Below are 15726 nucleotides of genomic sequence, written 5' to 3' on the forward strand. Positions count from 1 at the left end.
AGAGACACCCTGAAGGAATCGTATATCATGGCCTCTCGGGTACGGAGGCCCCCAATTAGGTTGGGAAATACGGGTTCTCTTTCATTGATTAAAACCTAAAGTAACTACTACGTCCGAAGCTTAGAACACTGACACACCAGATGCTGATAATCTTCGACATATGGTTCGGGATGAACAGAATATTGCAGGGATTCCTTTAACTTTTTTCGGGTGGCAGACGGAAATACGAGTGTTACGATGTGCTGAGTGCACAAAACAGCGATCGTCCCTTGTGGTGGTTAGGCATGATGAATCGGAACTTTGACGACTACCCTTCCGTCACGTTCCTATGCTGATCCATATCGGACCATTGTTACATCAGAATGACCCACAAACCTGTATAGTATCTGATTCGACTACGCGGCCAAATGTAGACCCACTATGAGGCCCCTTTCATAGTCTGTCAGGTGCTGATAACGCTGTTTCACACGTTACGCGTCGTCTCCTTGTAAGTCGTTCAGACACAGCATATACGCTACCAGTACTGGGAACAACAATAAAAACGAACAACATCGATGCACTGCTACCTACCACAGAGAACTGCAGCTCTAATCATTTACATACCAGCCGATGTAGTGGACGTGTACGAAGCTACATTGGCATCCGAACATGTCTTCGGCCGAACCGGTCATTAGAATGAAATGTTCGTAATCTCGATTCTGCTCTGTTCATTAACAGTGTTCATAGTAATGCGAGATGTCTCATTTCTTTTGTATGAATATAGCTGAAGTATTATTTTCGTTGAAATAAACATACTCTCATTTCGTATAGAACGATAGCCGGCCGGTGTGGCCGAGCGGTTCTAGGGGCTTCAATCTGGAACCGCGTGACCGCTACGGTCGCAGATTCGAATCCAGCCTCGGGCATGTATGTGTGTGATGTCCTTAGGTTAGTTAGGTTAAAGTAGTTATATGTTCTAGGGGACTGATGACCCCAGATGTTGAGTCTCATAGTGCTCAGAGCCATTTTTTTACAGAATGATAACAATTCGTGGCGGAATATGGTACCCTGGTTTACATGCAGCCAAATGCTGCAGTTAATGGGACAGTCAAATCAAGACAACTCTGTGAACAAGAATCCGTATAAAATCAGAAAAGCATTAAAGGTACAGACTTGTTTATTTATTTTTGGGCCTCAGTTGCACTGCATTTCCAGTATGAGTAGTTTCGATCATATTCGATCATCTTCAACTCAGGGTTCTTACGTAAGCAACATGGAACTATGCAGTAGAACGTTCTGACTCACAGGTAAAAAACATTCTTCTTTTTAACTAATTTTCGATAGGTTGGCAGCTCCTCGTCTGTACCTGTTAGAAGGTAACTTTTCCGCTTCAGAATTAGACACTCCAGTATTTTGGATGGCTTGTTTTAATAATGTGAAATGCGGTATTACAATTGATACCTTTCCTTAAAATGGTCGTTCTAGGACATTTACGACGAAAAAGTTGTGTCATTTTGTGTGACCATTCCACCCTTGTCTTTTTCGCTCTGTTGCACTCCTAAATGACCATTCTTAAGGAGTTCTGTCGGGGATTTTCCAAGTTGATGGTTCTATGCGTCAATTTCATCTTTAACAGTCGTCTGCACCACCAAACCTCAAATGCTTCAAGAGATTTCATTTCGTTTTTGGTTGCTATCCATGTTTCACTACCGTAAACTGCTACGCTCGGAAGATAGCTCTTATCAACATTTTCTCTCATTTTAGTATTTTCCTTTTCTTCATGGACACTACTGATACTTGGTTTTATGTCTTTCCTTCTTCTGTCGTCACTTACATTATTTCCTAAATGTTTATATGATCTTGTTCGTTCAATTTTTTTTCTTTTAATTTGAATGTTTCGTTCTGATTCCTTGGATTCTGTGTCTTTTGAGCTAATTTACATTTTTTTATCCATGTCTTGGTACCACATTCACAACTTTAAAAAAATTTGTTTCATCTAGAGCTATCACAGCGACCGATGGCCTTTGTAGTCTGGTCCCTTCAACACCCACAAACCAACCAACCAACAGGAGCTATCACAGTTATGCCGTCCCCGATCCTAAACATGTGTATAGTTTTTCAGTTTCTTCTGATATCTGTGCTCGATTATTAAATGGTACAGCAATACCTAGTCTTCTGTAGTCACTAGAACTATCTGTCTCGATCGAAACATCTACTCACAGATTCTCTCTTGAAGACTTGAACCTTTCTGTCCTTCAGCGACGACGTGCTTTCTCGCGAAGTCTACTATCTGGACCTTCAGTTCTGGAGCATTATGTGTCTTACTGATATTGCTGCGCGTAATGTCCATAAAAAGAAGTCGTCGGTGGCGGAGAGAGGCAGCCAAACGACCTCAGAGTGCATTTGGTGTCTCTTCCAGTGGAGATAAGCTTCTCTGTGGACATTGTTCTTAGCGGCTCCATTCTCGAGAAAGTTCCGTTGTGAATGACGGCGCCCCTTGGAATCGCAAGGTGGGTATCACTCTATACTGCTGGCGGCCGGTAAGATAAAATCTGGCAGCTGAATCAGGAATTGCTGTTTCTTAAGCAAAAAATAACGAAACTCGTTTGGAAAAATCTAAGCGCTGTTTAGCACAGAAATTACGGCAAACTGAAACAGTGAGCGATTCTACAGACGCGTCAGAAGCTCGTGCTGCAATTTTCCAATAGTATTATCTTACTTGGCGTGTACATACCTGGGAGTCGGTTTAAGATTTACTGGAAGCATAAACACAACTCTTCTGCGATTCTCGGAGAACAGGTAAATGTCCTAAAATCGTATTTTATGTAGTCTGTTAACGATCGTTTACCAATTCTACCGAACACCTTTATTTTCCTAGCTTTCTTGCTTAGCTTTTTGCCTTCGGAGCTTACCTCTTGAGTAAGAGCACCTTAGGCATTAATCCCTGTCTCTTCCGTTGCAATCCCCGTATCAACAGTGTGTGAGCTGACAGACTGGCAGCTTATAATGCTTTCTGTACAATAAGTGCTTACAGTCGGCAAGATATTTGCCTTTTTCGTAGTCGTTACCAAGCAAATTGAAGTTGGAAACTAGTGAAAACTTAAATCAACATAATATTCAATGCGTAACTGACGACTAAATAGTTAAGAAACATCGACAGACTCATTCATTATTTGCAGATAAACTCTCTGGGTACGTAGTTTCATTATGTTGCCTTCATAACCCGGACGACTTGTAGTTATATATTCTGAGAAATCGCTACAAAAAGCATATTAAAACATATTTGTCATGAATGGATTACAGAACTTAATTTATCAGAATGAATTTTAAATATTTCCTACACGGATTTAAGTAATGACAGTCATTGTTTTAGAATGCTGATAAAGAGTGCTGTTTTTCAAACAGGTACCCGATACTGTTAGGCTTACACATGAAATGTCGATCAGCTCCGCGTAGATGTGGTTTAGCGGCATGGTTCTGAAGAGTTTAGCTTGACTGGGCTCCAGTTTTCAGTTGTTTGGAGGGTGCTATTATGCAACTTAAGTTTAATAACATGTGGTGTCCCAAAGCCCTGGCACACTGAGAATCTCTCGAAAACGCGGCAATTTTGGTACTATCCGTTATAATGAAATTACAGGAAACGACATATAGGCTCTTAAAGGCATTTAGAATTTATTGATAACGTGCATGATATGAGAGCATGCTATTTCAAGGAACTGGTGCACAGAAGATTTACACAAAAAATCGTTTCTGGTCGGATTTGTTATTATTTAATATGAAGTAACAGCATAAAGGTGGTTAAAGCTTAGAGGACGTGGTAAAATGGAAGGCACAGACACGTGGCCGTCTGTGGAGGTGCTGTCTCATTAGTGATGTGTTGCAGGTTCACATCCTGCTTTCTGTGTACATTTTTCATTCTTCTTCATTTCACCTAAATGATTGTAGGATTTTCTAGTCAATATGTAAATATTAGCTGGCACATTCAGTCAATCGAACAAATGGTGCCAACGAAAATGGACGAATTAATTGCAAGATCGCTATCTACATAACTGCCTAATTCGCTCTCAGTTTGATATCTATTAATACGTGCAAAAATCTTTCCAGTTTGTAGGCTACATAAGTCCTTTATGTATTACCTAGGTCGTGTTTATGGGTATTGGAGTTCTTATTCGTGTGTGTGTTGCAGACAAAATAACACATGTAACATACGGACAGGGGAAGGAAGGAAGGAATGAAGGAAGATTAGTATATAACTTCCTATTGAGAACGAGATGTTTAGAGATGGAGCACAAGCTCGGATTATGGAAGAACTGGAAAGAAAATTCTCCTCGTCCTTTCGAAGGAGCCATACCAATACTTTCCTTAAGCGATTTAGGTAAACCACGGAAAAATTACATCTGGATGGCCGTCGTCCTCGAGAATGAGAGTCCAGTGTACTAATCACTGTGCTATCTCGGTCGGTATATGAGCAAGCCAGCAATGTGCAATCCAATGGCGCTGAAGAAGCAATTTTACTCTCGTCTTTTTTCGTAAACGAACTGTGTGAGTTGCTTGTAACATAGGGGAGACCGGGGCACGTTGGCCATATTTTTTTAAAAAAATTATATTGATTTTTTTTACATATTTAAATTTATGAAATTATTGCTAAATATTTAGAGCCGTCTTACTGAATCTGGACCACAAGCATTAACCTTGAAAATATGGGTTAAAAAGTTCAAAAAAAATTAATTACTGGACGTATGTCAAGTGGACCAGTCTGTCCCTACCTCGGGGTAAGTTGCCCCAGAGGCTGGGGCACGTTTACCCGTGTAATATTTTGATAAGTTAAACTAGAATAACTTTAGGATATCAAAATAAAACGAATACTTATCAAGAAACATACTTTAAGGTACATCAAATCAAGTTGAAAATTGAGTTAAATGCTTAACATTTTACTATGTCAACGGGAAAGCTTAAAATTACTAGGAATTATAGTGTCTTAATACAAACCAATCAACTTTAATTACTGTCCACATCCAAAGGATCAGCACAGTTATAACACTCATAAAATAGTCCACGGATTTCATTTTTCACTCATGTCTGATGAGCCCAACACTTGCAGTTTGTGCACTGATTCCATTGTGCTCCAGGTTGACTGTTTGAAAAAGGCTTGAAACACCTTCGGCACAGAGAATCTTCATCTTCCTCATCGTCATCATCATCATCTTCATCATCGTCATCTTCCATTGGCTTCTTCTTGCGTTTTAGGCCTACTGCAGTTGATTTAGCTAATTTCATTCTACCATTGCTCCTACTTTCGTTTTGAAAATGTGCTTTTTAGCCTGTGATTTAAGTTTTCTTTCCAATGATTTCGCCTTCTTTCTTTTGCACCTTTTTGTTCTTCCTTGAGGGATTTTTTTACTGGAGTGTCTGTCACTATGGCAGAAACTCTTTTCTTTTTCCCTGCTCCCATACTTTTTCTGGGCTCTGCTTTTTCGAAAGGTCTGACCTCTTCTGGAGTTGGAAACGGTCTTACGTTTATCTCAGCTCGAGTTGATGGACTGTTTTCAGTGTTTGCGTCTGGCCTATCCTATTTAAGATTATAACAAAATTTACATGTTGGTGTTTTCTTTTTAAAACGCTTTTTATCTCGTGAATATGGCGATCTTTTGATCTCTGAAACGTATCAAAATATGTTGAACTTCGAAAATTATGTAATAATTTCATAAACTCGACGAATTATAAATATTATTATCATTAAAAATAACAAATCTTTCATCGAGTTTAAAAAAATATATAGGACGGGGCAGGTTGGCCCGGGTGGCCATCGTGCCCCGTCGTCTCTGGGCCAGCCTGCCCCATCGCCATGTTTACAATAAATTCCATTCGTCACAAAACCCACTGAAGCAATTTAGATTGTATGCCATATAGAAATAATCCTTAATCTAAGACGTTTAATTATACTACTCACCTCTTGCGCCTAAAGTAAGCAAACTTTACATAACACACATTTAACCGACGAGTAGAATTTTACTCACACATGCACAAAAACAATCAACACAACTTGTCCAAAACTGCTTCGCCGGCCATATTGCTCCTGTAGAGGGAGCGGGACAGTGCTACCAACCTGCTGATTGATTCCCAGTACCATCTAGCGTCTATTGAATGAACTAACTCGACTAGGCCATCCTGCCCCTATGGCCAACGTGCCCCGGTCCCCCCTACGGCCGAAAACTATCGCTGAGGAGAGCTCTGCTGGCAAATCGTGATGAGAAGCACGTGGCGTGTGATACACCTGTTCGTTTCCGAGCGTGCACAAACCACTATGGATACCATGTTTAGCATGTTTCACGGTGAGAAGCTCGTCCCGTATGAGGACGGCTTTGTCGAACCCGAAAAACGTCTGCATAATTTTCACGTTCAGCTGTCTACAGCTTGGGGAAATCAATGGAGACTGACCTGGAAGGTGGCATTGAGGCGGTAGAGCACCGGGTTGATGAGCGAGTGTCCGAAGCGCAGCGCGGCGGTGGCGAACACGTTGCTGATGGTGGCCTCGAGGTTTGGGTCGTAGCCGCGGTACTCGCCCAGCATGGCCATGCCCTGCGGCCCCAGGATATGCGGCAGCCAGTGCTTGTACGTGATGTGCTGCACCTCGCCACCCACGATCTGCGCACAGGACCGCAAGGAACAAGTGACCAAGCTGAAAGACGCTGAGAGACGATAATGCAACAAGTGTATTTCTCTCTGGATCATGCGGAGTCTTTTCAAAAATATGTCACTGGCACCAGAAATAGTTGGCAAATATAATCCAGTATGACTTTAGGAAACACCAGAGATGAAGTACTGACGTTACCTTTGATGACTGAAGTAACACATCAGAAAAATCAAGACACTTTCATAGGATTTGTCGACCTAGGAAAAGCATTAGACATTTTAAAATTATATATACAGTGTTGAAAGGTATGTGCTGAGATTCGATCAGGATAGAGCCAGTGAAAATATGTCGATAGTTCCCAACCGCAAGGTTGGAAGAGTAGTACATCTTCAAGTAGTAAGATCTTTGACAGCTAACAGAGCTGGGTGCACGCGGTAAAAGTTTGAGTAGTGGTGAGGAGATGCGCAGAGACAGCAGACGTGTTTCGAGTCGGAGCTAGATGCCTGCAGGAGGCAGCCGGATCGTGACAGCATCAAAGTAAGAATTGGCGCTACGCACATAATAAGCTATATATTGAGCGAAACTCGGCACATACCTGGGGAAACTAGAAAGAATAATTAATAAAATAGGTTTTATTTGGTTAAATAATGTCTAAAAAGCTAGATAGAAATCCCATTGTTGATGCAATAAGCGTTTTGTGAAACTTTCTCGTACATCCATGCTATAGAAGTTTTTTTTATATAGTTTTTCACATGTGCCTTAAAAGTTTGAACAATAAATATTTTTTTAGATAAAAAAAAAACTTTTAGCATGGATTTACGAGAGCGTTTCACAAAACACTTATTGCATCAACAATGGGATTTCTATCAAACTTTTACCGCGTGCACCTAGCTCTGTTAGCTGTCAAAGATCTTACTACTCGAAGATGTACTACTCGTCCACCCTTGCGGTTGGGAACTATCGACATTTTTCACTGGCTCTATCCTGATCGAATCTCAGCACATACCTTTCAGTGTTTAAATTTCTCTTAGAAAATAGATATAAGCTGCAGAGAAAGACGGGTGCTATACGAGGTGTCTGTCTCTTCGAATGAAGAAATTTTCTGAAAGGAAGGAGCTGCTGACTGATGAGATATAAACTTATTCATTGTTGACTGTGTTGTATAGTGTTTGAGTTTAGTGGTACAATCTGGGCGTTAACAATGTACATAAATAAATAACACATCTATAGAACAAATATCGCTCTAGATAAATCTGGGACCGTTCCATTGAACGGGCACCTAAAATTAAGCTTTAAAAGTAATTTTGTTTGGAGCAGGAAACAGAGCGACGCTTACCACTGACAACGGGCGTCGCGTGAAAGAAGTGATAAGCGCTGTTTGTTTGTGCTTAAGTCCAGCTACACAATGCAAAAACGACATTGTAAGTACCTACCGAAATGCAAGAGAAAATGCGCCTCACTACTCTGAAGAGGCACACCCTGTGTAGAAGACGTTACACAATTCTTATTTTGATATGGAACCAGTGTAACTTTTGGATAGAAAATGTTTCAGGATCTGATGACTTTTAAATCTCTCGCTTCACGGTGTGGTATGTAATCGTAAAGTTGCTTAACCCATGCAACGATAAAGTTTTACGGGTCGCCTCAGTCCACCACACACAATTTTCATCCTCCTGCAAGAACGGCTGCGAGAAAATGCAACGTTCGCAACTGGGAGGGTTGGTTTTGGTGCTCCACTGACGCTCACCAGGGTTTGTGGACCATGTGTAAGAAATAATGCGTCGCAGATACAGCATGGCCTCGCATGGAGCAACAGGTCAGCTCATGCTCTCCCTCGTGCGCGTACCATGAAGCGCAAGATTTGAAAGCGACCCCGTGTACAAGCATATATTTCATTCAAATAGCGCTTTTGTAGACACGAGTTCCTCATCAAAACTTTGTCTGCTAAGAACCTTCTACAACCCTTAGAAACCCGTAACAGGAATCTTCAAATACACTCTACAATAAGTGCAGGAATCAAGAAGGAAAAATAAGAGTAGAAAATCAAGAACGAAGTAATCGGATCACGAAGTGTGTAATGCAGGTATGCAGTCTTTCTTGCCCACTGTCCAGTCTCTACGAAAATAAAATGAAGGTGAAGCCGTACGATTAAAATCCAGGGTGAAAGGATGTCAATGAGAAGATTTGCTGCTGCCGTCCCTATCCTCAATGGCTCTGCGGAAGAATTACAGAACTTGATGAAAAGAATGAAGTATAATAAGGACACAATACGAGCTGACACTAAAACAAATAAAGACTTATGAGGAGTAGCAGAAACGAAAAAAGGGACATAGCAATCTTTGAAATTAGGACCATGTAGCAGATGAAGGAAAGAGTTCAGCCACCTTGGAAGTAAAATAATGTATGATAAACAATACATAGAAGATATAAAATGCGTAGTACCACAGGCAACGTGAGCAATTTTTACTAAAATAAGTTATTAGTATTCAATTTAAGCATTAAAGTGAGGAAGAAATTTCTGAGAACTTACGTTTGGACCACACCGTTGTACAAATGGAAACCATGGAATGTGGTAAAATCGGAAAAGAAGAGAATCGAAGCATTTGAGATGTAGTATTACAAAAGGGTGCCGAAAATTATGTGGGTTGATAAGATTGGAAATGAACAGATTCCCCGCAGAATCGGCTAGGAAAGGAATATGCGGAAACCACAGAAAAAGAATAAGAGTGAGACCTATAGGATTAGCGAAAAACTTTCATAATACTTCTGGGGGCTGTAGAGTGTAAATGAAATGATGAAACGATCGTATGACATTGTTGGCCAGGGGACTCCATTTAGGGTTTTTCGGCCACCTGGTGTAAGTATTTCTATTTTACGCCACTTCTGCGACTTGCTCATCGATGAAGATAAGATGAAATGATTAAGAGGACACGAGCACCCTATCCCCGAGCGAAAAAAATCTCCACCTCCACCTCTGCCCTGGATCGAGCCCCGTACGCTGCATTCTACACTGAAGAGCCAAAGAACCTCGTGCACCTGCCTACATCATGAAGGGACCGCGCACAGCACGGAGAACTGCCGCAACACGACGTGGCATGGACTCGACTAATGTCTGAAGTAGTGCTGGAGGGAACTAACGCCATGAATACTGTAGGGATGTCCATTAATCCGTAAGAGTAGGAGAGAGTGGAGATCTCTACTGAAGACCACCTTGCAAGGCATCCAGATAAGCTCAATGATGCTTATGTCTGGGGAGTTTTCTGGCCACCGGAAGTGTTTAAACTCAGAAGAGTGTTCCTGAGGCCAGTCTATAGAAATACTGGGCGTGTGGGTTGTCGCACTGTCCTGCTGTAATTGCTCTTGTGAGTCGGAATGCACAATGGACATGAATGGATGCGCGTGATGAGGCAGGATGCTTACTTACCTGTCACCAATAAGAGTCGAATCTAGACGTATCGGGGGTCCCATATAACTCCAACTGCACACGCCCTACATCATGACTAGCTTGAACAGTCCCCTGCTGACATACACGGTCTATGGATTGATGAAGTTATCTCATACCCGTATAAGTCCATCCGCTCGATACAATTTGAAACGAGGTACGTCCGACCAGGCAACAAGTTTCCAGTCGTAAAAAGTCGAATATCAGTGTTACATGGCCCAGGTGAGGCGTAATGCTCTGTTTCGTGCAATCATCAAGGGTACACGAGTGGGTATTCGGCTCTGAAAGATCGCTGAATGGATCGCAAGCTGCCACTTGTTGACGGCCCAGCACTGAAATCTGCAGCAATTTGCGGAAGGGTTGCACTTCTATAACCTTGAACAATTCTCTTCAGTCTTCGTTGGTTCCGTTCTTGCAGGATCTTTTTCCGACCACAGTGATGTCAGAGGCTTGATGTTTGACCGGATTCCTGACATTCACAGTACACTCGTAAGATAGTCGTACGGGAAAATTCCCACTTGATCTCTACTGCGGAGATGCTGTGTCCTATCGTTCGTACTGCGACTATAACATCATGTTGTAACTCACTTAAATCATGACAATGTGCCATTGTAGAAGCCGTAACCCAACTAACAACTGCGCCAGACACTTGTTACCTTATTTAGGCGTTGCCGATCGCAGCGCCGTGTTCTGCCTTTATTTCAATACGCGTGCCTACACCAGTTTCTTTGGCAATTCAGTGTAGATGCATCGACATAACCACTATACCACAAGGTGCGGACTGTATAGAATAAAAATCGTAGTAGAAGACAGAATTAGGATGTACGAAAAAAAGTCAAGGACGTCGTGTGCAAGTGCTACTCTTTGATGAAGAGGTTGGCACAGGAGATAAAGTTGTGGCGGGACTCATCAAAACAGAAGAAATAGGTAGGGATAGCTGGCCGTACCTTGCGCGCCTCGTGGTAGACGGTGTCACCGTCCCAGTGCGGGTTGAGCTGTCGCAGCCTGGTGGCGATGCGGTTGTGCTCGCGGAACCAGATGGTGTGCATGGCGAGCAGGCCGAGCTGCTCGTTGGATCGGATGTCGCCGGCGATGAAGCAGCCGATGTCGCTCTCGGACAGGTCGCGCCGGCAGTCGTTGGGCTGTCGGTCGGCCAGCGGCAGCAGCGGCTTGCGGTTGGGCAGCTTCACTCCCTCCCGCAGCATGCCGAAGTTGCCGCGCAGGAAGTCGCGCAGGTCGCGCGCCACCGCCTCCGAGAAGCCGTACACCTGCGGGCAGCAAGGGCGAATACTACGTGCGGCACTTGTGCATCAGTGGTTGCACGTGTCCAGAAGTGAAGAGGCGAACTTTTACATTTACGAAAGGTAATGTGCGTAGCTGAGAAGAACATACGCGACAGGAATGTGTCGGCGAGTGGTGTGACGTGGTCTAGAGAAGATACTACGCACTGAAACTTCCTGGCAGAATAAAACTGTGTGCCGGACCGAGAATCGAACTCAGAACCTTTGTCTTTTCACTCTGCAGTGGAGTGTGAGCTGACATGAAACTTCCTGGCAGATGGTAGAGCACTTGCCCTCGAAAGGCAAAGGTCCCGAGTTAGAGTCTCGGTCCGGCACACACAGTTTTAATCTGCCAGGAAATTTCATATCAGCGCACACTCCGCTGCAGAGTGAAAATCTCATTCTGGAATACCACGCACTGCAGTACAAACATCATACAAAGAGCCGTTCACCGCTCGTGGTACCCACTCGGTCTAGGGCACCTTGCCACGGTTCTCACGACTCCCCCTGTCTTAAGTTCGAGTCCTCCCTCGGGCGTGGTTGTGTGTGTTGTCCTTAGCGTAAATTGAAATAGTGTGTATGCCTAGGGAGCGATGACCTCATCAGTTTGGTCCCATAATAACTTACCACCACCACCACAAAAACATTTTCATGCATGCAATTACATGAAAATAGGAAATGTGACTGACTTGAAGAAGTTTGAGTGACGTAAATATGAGGGACGTTCAATAAGTAATACAACACACTTTTTTGCGAAAGCGGGTTGGTTTTGTTGAGGATTGCGACTACAACATTATGCCCCTCTCTTTTCGCTTCAAAACCCTATTTTTCAATGCGATGGCCTTAAGCCACCTTACTGGGATGGCCTGTAAGCCTGCATGGTACCATACTACTCGTCGCCGCTGGAGTCAATAATCTCCCCGTCATCCACGTACTCCTTCCGCACGTATGATCCTTATTTTCTCTTTATAGTCGTCTGTTAGGCGACGAGGAACTAAGCGATTTCTCATCCTTAAGTACCGCAACTGGTGGACGGGTGTATCAGCACTACCAGCAGAGACGTCCAGTCGAGCAGCGAAAATTTTGATTGTGATCCATCGTTTATCTCGAATGAGAGTGTCTGCACATTCGGACACGGGAGTCACAGCTGGGTGCGGTCGGCCGACGCACGGGAGATCAAAAAAAAATTCAAATTACTTTAAGCACTATGGGACTTAACTTCTGAGGTTATCAATCCCCTAAAACTTAGAACTACTTAAACCTAACTAACCTAAGGACACCACACACATCCATGCCCGAGGCAGGATTCGAACCTGCGACCGTAGCGGTCGCACGGTTCCAGACTGTAGCGCCTACCACCGCTCGGCCACCTCAGGCGGCGCACGGGAGATCAGACAAGTTTGAGCGACCTTGGTATGATTTGACAGATGCCTCGTCCAACGAGTCACCGTGCTTTTGTTCACTACCACCCTTCCGTAGACATTCTCCAAAAGTTTATGGATATCTGCGATGTTCTATACTTTAGCCAAAAGCCAGTCATTGACAGCCCTCTGCTTGGAACGCACCACTATTACAGGCAGCATTTTGAAAGCTACACATAGCGCCTCCAGCTATAGGAACTTCACGAAGTTACAGGAGCTGAAGCGGGAATATTCCACCTTGTCACACCAGAAATCCTGCATTTTCATTTCCAAAGAAATTGGCCGAGAAAAATTAAGTGTTGCATTACTTACTGAAAGCCCGTCGTATGGTAAATCGACTCACCATATCAGTGGACTTGAACTTCCGAAATAACATTGGTCAAGTTTTCCTTCTGTGCACATAATATCAGTAACCGCTGTGTTATTGATATTTACCGGTACCGTGTATGCAGCCACTAAAATGTGTCTTCTTGAAATACGCGTTCCATTTTACAGAGTTAAAACCACAGCAGTGGTAGAGTATTCTTGTCCGTTTCTTGCTTTTATTGGGAATGTGATCCTTCATTCACTTTCTACTACAGTTTTCGCCTTTGTCAACAGATCTGTAAACAAAAAGTGAAAGAAACTCTGAAACTACAACCGGGAAGCAGTGAGATAACAAAAGGCCGACCAGCACCGGCTCGAGAACACGTTTCCCATCCTCCCACACCCTTTTCCTTCGTAGACATTCACCCGCGTCATTTCTAGCTGCTAACTGTCATACGCACTCTTTTAGAAGCCTCGCACTTGGGCGCCCCTGCCAGCTTAGCGTTCAAGCGGCTGCTATTAACTTTAATACGTACTGCATAGAAATCTTACAGTTGTGGCGCCACTCTCAGCATCGTGCCTGAAGCGGCGCCATATCGCTTGGGCCCTAAACGCCCCCCCCCCCCTCCCCCAGAAACTGATGAGAACATAGACCAACAGGGGCAGCTACGGGGCAGAAGAGAGAGAGGTAAGGACCGTTTCCGTGTATCTCGCCTCATCCACCGCACGCATTCTCCTCAGTTGTCTACTGTATTTCGTAAATCTTTTGGGTCACAATAATGCAAACCATGAGTGTGTTGAGATAAGGCACCAAAGGCAAAAGGTGGGACCCACAAGATTACAACCCAACATCCCAAAAGTTGGATTGTTGCATGGTACTTCAGTATATTTCTACGCTCGAATGTAGTACATTTCCTTGAGAGACAAATGCTTTTGTCCTCAAATAAACAGGGATTTATAAAGATTCGCTCGCATGAAACTCAGTTTGCTGTTCTCCTACACAATATTCTCCAACCATGGACGAAGGGCAACAGGCCACTTCAATATTCCAACATTTCCGAAAAGCGTTTGACACAGCGCCACACTGCAGACTGAACGAAGGTTCGAGCATACGGCATGGTTTCTCAGATATGCGAAGACCAGTGCGCTGTTCTGTATGGTGAGAGTTCGTGAGACACAAAGCTCTCGTCAGGAGGGTTCCACGGAAGTATGATTGGAACACTATTTATCTCTGTACACCCAAACGTTTCGATCGATTGGCAGCGGAAATTACGTTGCCAACCGACTGCGTGGTGAAGCAATGCCGGGGCTGGACTTCAGTTATCTAGTTTTAATTCGACATGGTACCACGGTACTATAGGTTTAAATTTTTAATGTTTATTATGTCTTACTCTGGCACGTTATAGTAATTTTAAGCTCCTGAAGAAGGCTAGATTATTCTAGCCGAAACCTGGGTTAAGACCAGAAAATTATCGCAACTGAGGCGGTTTATTCAATATATTATTCCATTATGAGGGTTAGTCGTACAACTGTAATGCAAATTTAATTGTAATGATCATCTAAAGAAATTTAAATAAGTATTTTATGTTTTTTGTAGATACATATCTACCGTAGCGATACGTAGTGAAATCGCACGCCACAGTGACTTAACCCGCCAGTAGAGGAACCAAGACAAATTGGTGCAGCCTATTCATAAACTGAAGATGGACTACTCCGTTCAGTTTTGTCCCGATCATTTAAACGTATAAAGTTTATAGAATGGTTGGTTGGTGGAAGGTTTCGAAAGGTAATATTCTAGATCCGATTTACTATCCGGCTCAAGATCTTTATCAGTCAAGAAGATCAATACTGTAGTTGATACACTAAAATGGAGTCAAAACTTATCTCGGGAAAGACTGCGCCATATTGATTAGCGCTTACCTGTGAGGCGTCGATGTAGGAGGTGAGCTGGTTGATCTGCTCCCTTGGCATTACTGAGTCGAAGAAGACGGACGTCTGCCCGGAGCCGCAGATGGCGCTGCTGCGGACGAAGTCGATGCAGCGCCGGTTGCGGATGCGAGGGTCGTCCGGCGGCACCTCCATGGGGAAGCAGGGCGGCGCGAAGTCGCAGGACCTGCGGAAGGAGGCAGCGATATAGCTAACTGCAGCCACATGTTCGGAAACTCAACCAGCCGTTGTTGCCCAACATTACGAGGGTCACTCCAAAAGAAATGCACACTACCATTTTTAAAAAAATCCATCTTTTATTCTACAAGTTTGAAAGTTTTACAGTGTGTAGATACATACTTTAGGAACAATATTTTCATTTCTCCACATAATTTCCATCCCTCTCAACAGTCTTACGTCATCTTGGAACCAGCTCCTGTATACCGGCACGGTAAAATTCTGGACCAACCTGTTGGAGGCACTGTTTGGCAGCGTGCACAAGGGAGTCATCATCTTCAAACCTTGTTCCACGAAGAGAGTCTTTCAGTTTCCCAAAGAGATGATAGTCCCATGGAGCCAGGTCAGGACTGTAAGGTGCGTGTTTCAGTGTTGTCCATCCGAGTTTTGTGATCGCTTCCATGGTTTTTTGACTGACATGTGGCCGTGCATTGTCGTGCAAAAGCAAAACATCCTGCTTTGGCTGACGTGGCCGAACACGGCTCAGTCGAGCTTGAAAAT

The 15726-nt window shown here is 43.6% G+C and overlaps 1 protein-coding gene across 1 annotated transcript in view; it reads right to left on the reverse strand.

Annotated features, from left to right (window-relative positions):
* The window catches only part of LOC124612333 (peroxidasin), a 207807-nt gene that overhangs the window by 44196 nt on the left and 147885 nt on the right, over positions 1-15726 (reverse strand). Inside the window, exons 14-16 of the mRNA XM_047140476.1 lie at positions 14983-15175; positions 11003-11323; positions 6418-6624 (exon numbers count right to left, since the gene is read on the reverse strand). Coding sequence (XP_046996432.1) covers positions 6418-6624; positions 11003-11323; positions 14983-15175 — 721 coding nt within the window. The remainder of the gene's footprint in view (positions 1-6417; positions 6625-11002; positions 11324-14982; positions 15176-15726) is intronic.

Source organism: Schistocerca americana, chromosome 4 (genome assembly GCF_021461395.2).
Source record: "Schistocerca americana isolate TAMUIC-IGC-003095 chromosome 4, iqSchAmer2.1, whole genome shotgun sequence".
In the NCBI taxonomy this organism is placed as follows: domain Eukaryota; kingdom Metazoa; phylum Arthropoda; class Insecta; order Orthoptera; family Acrididae; genus Schistocerca; species Schistocerca americana.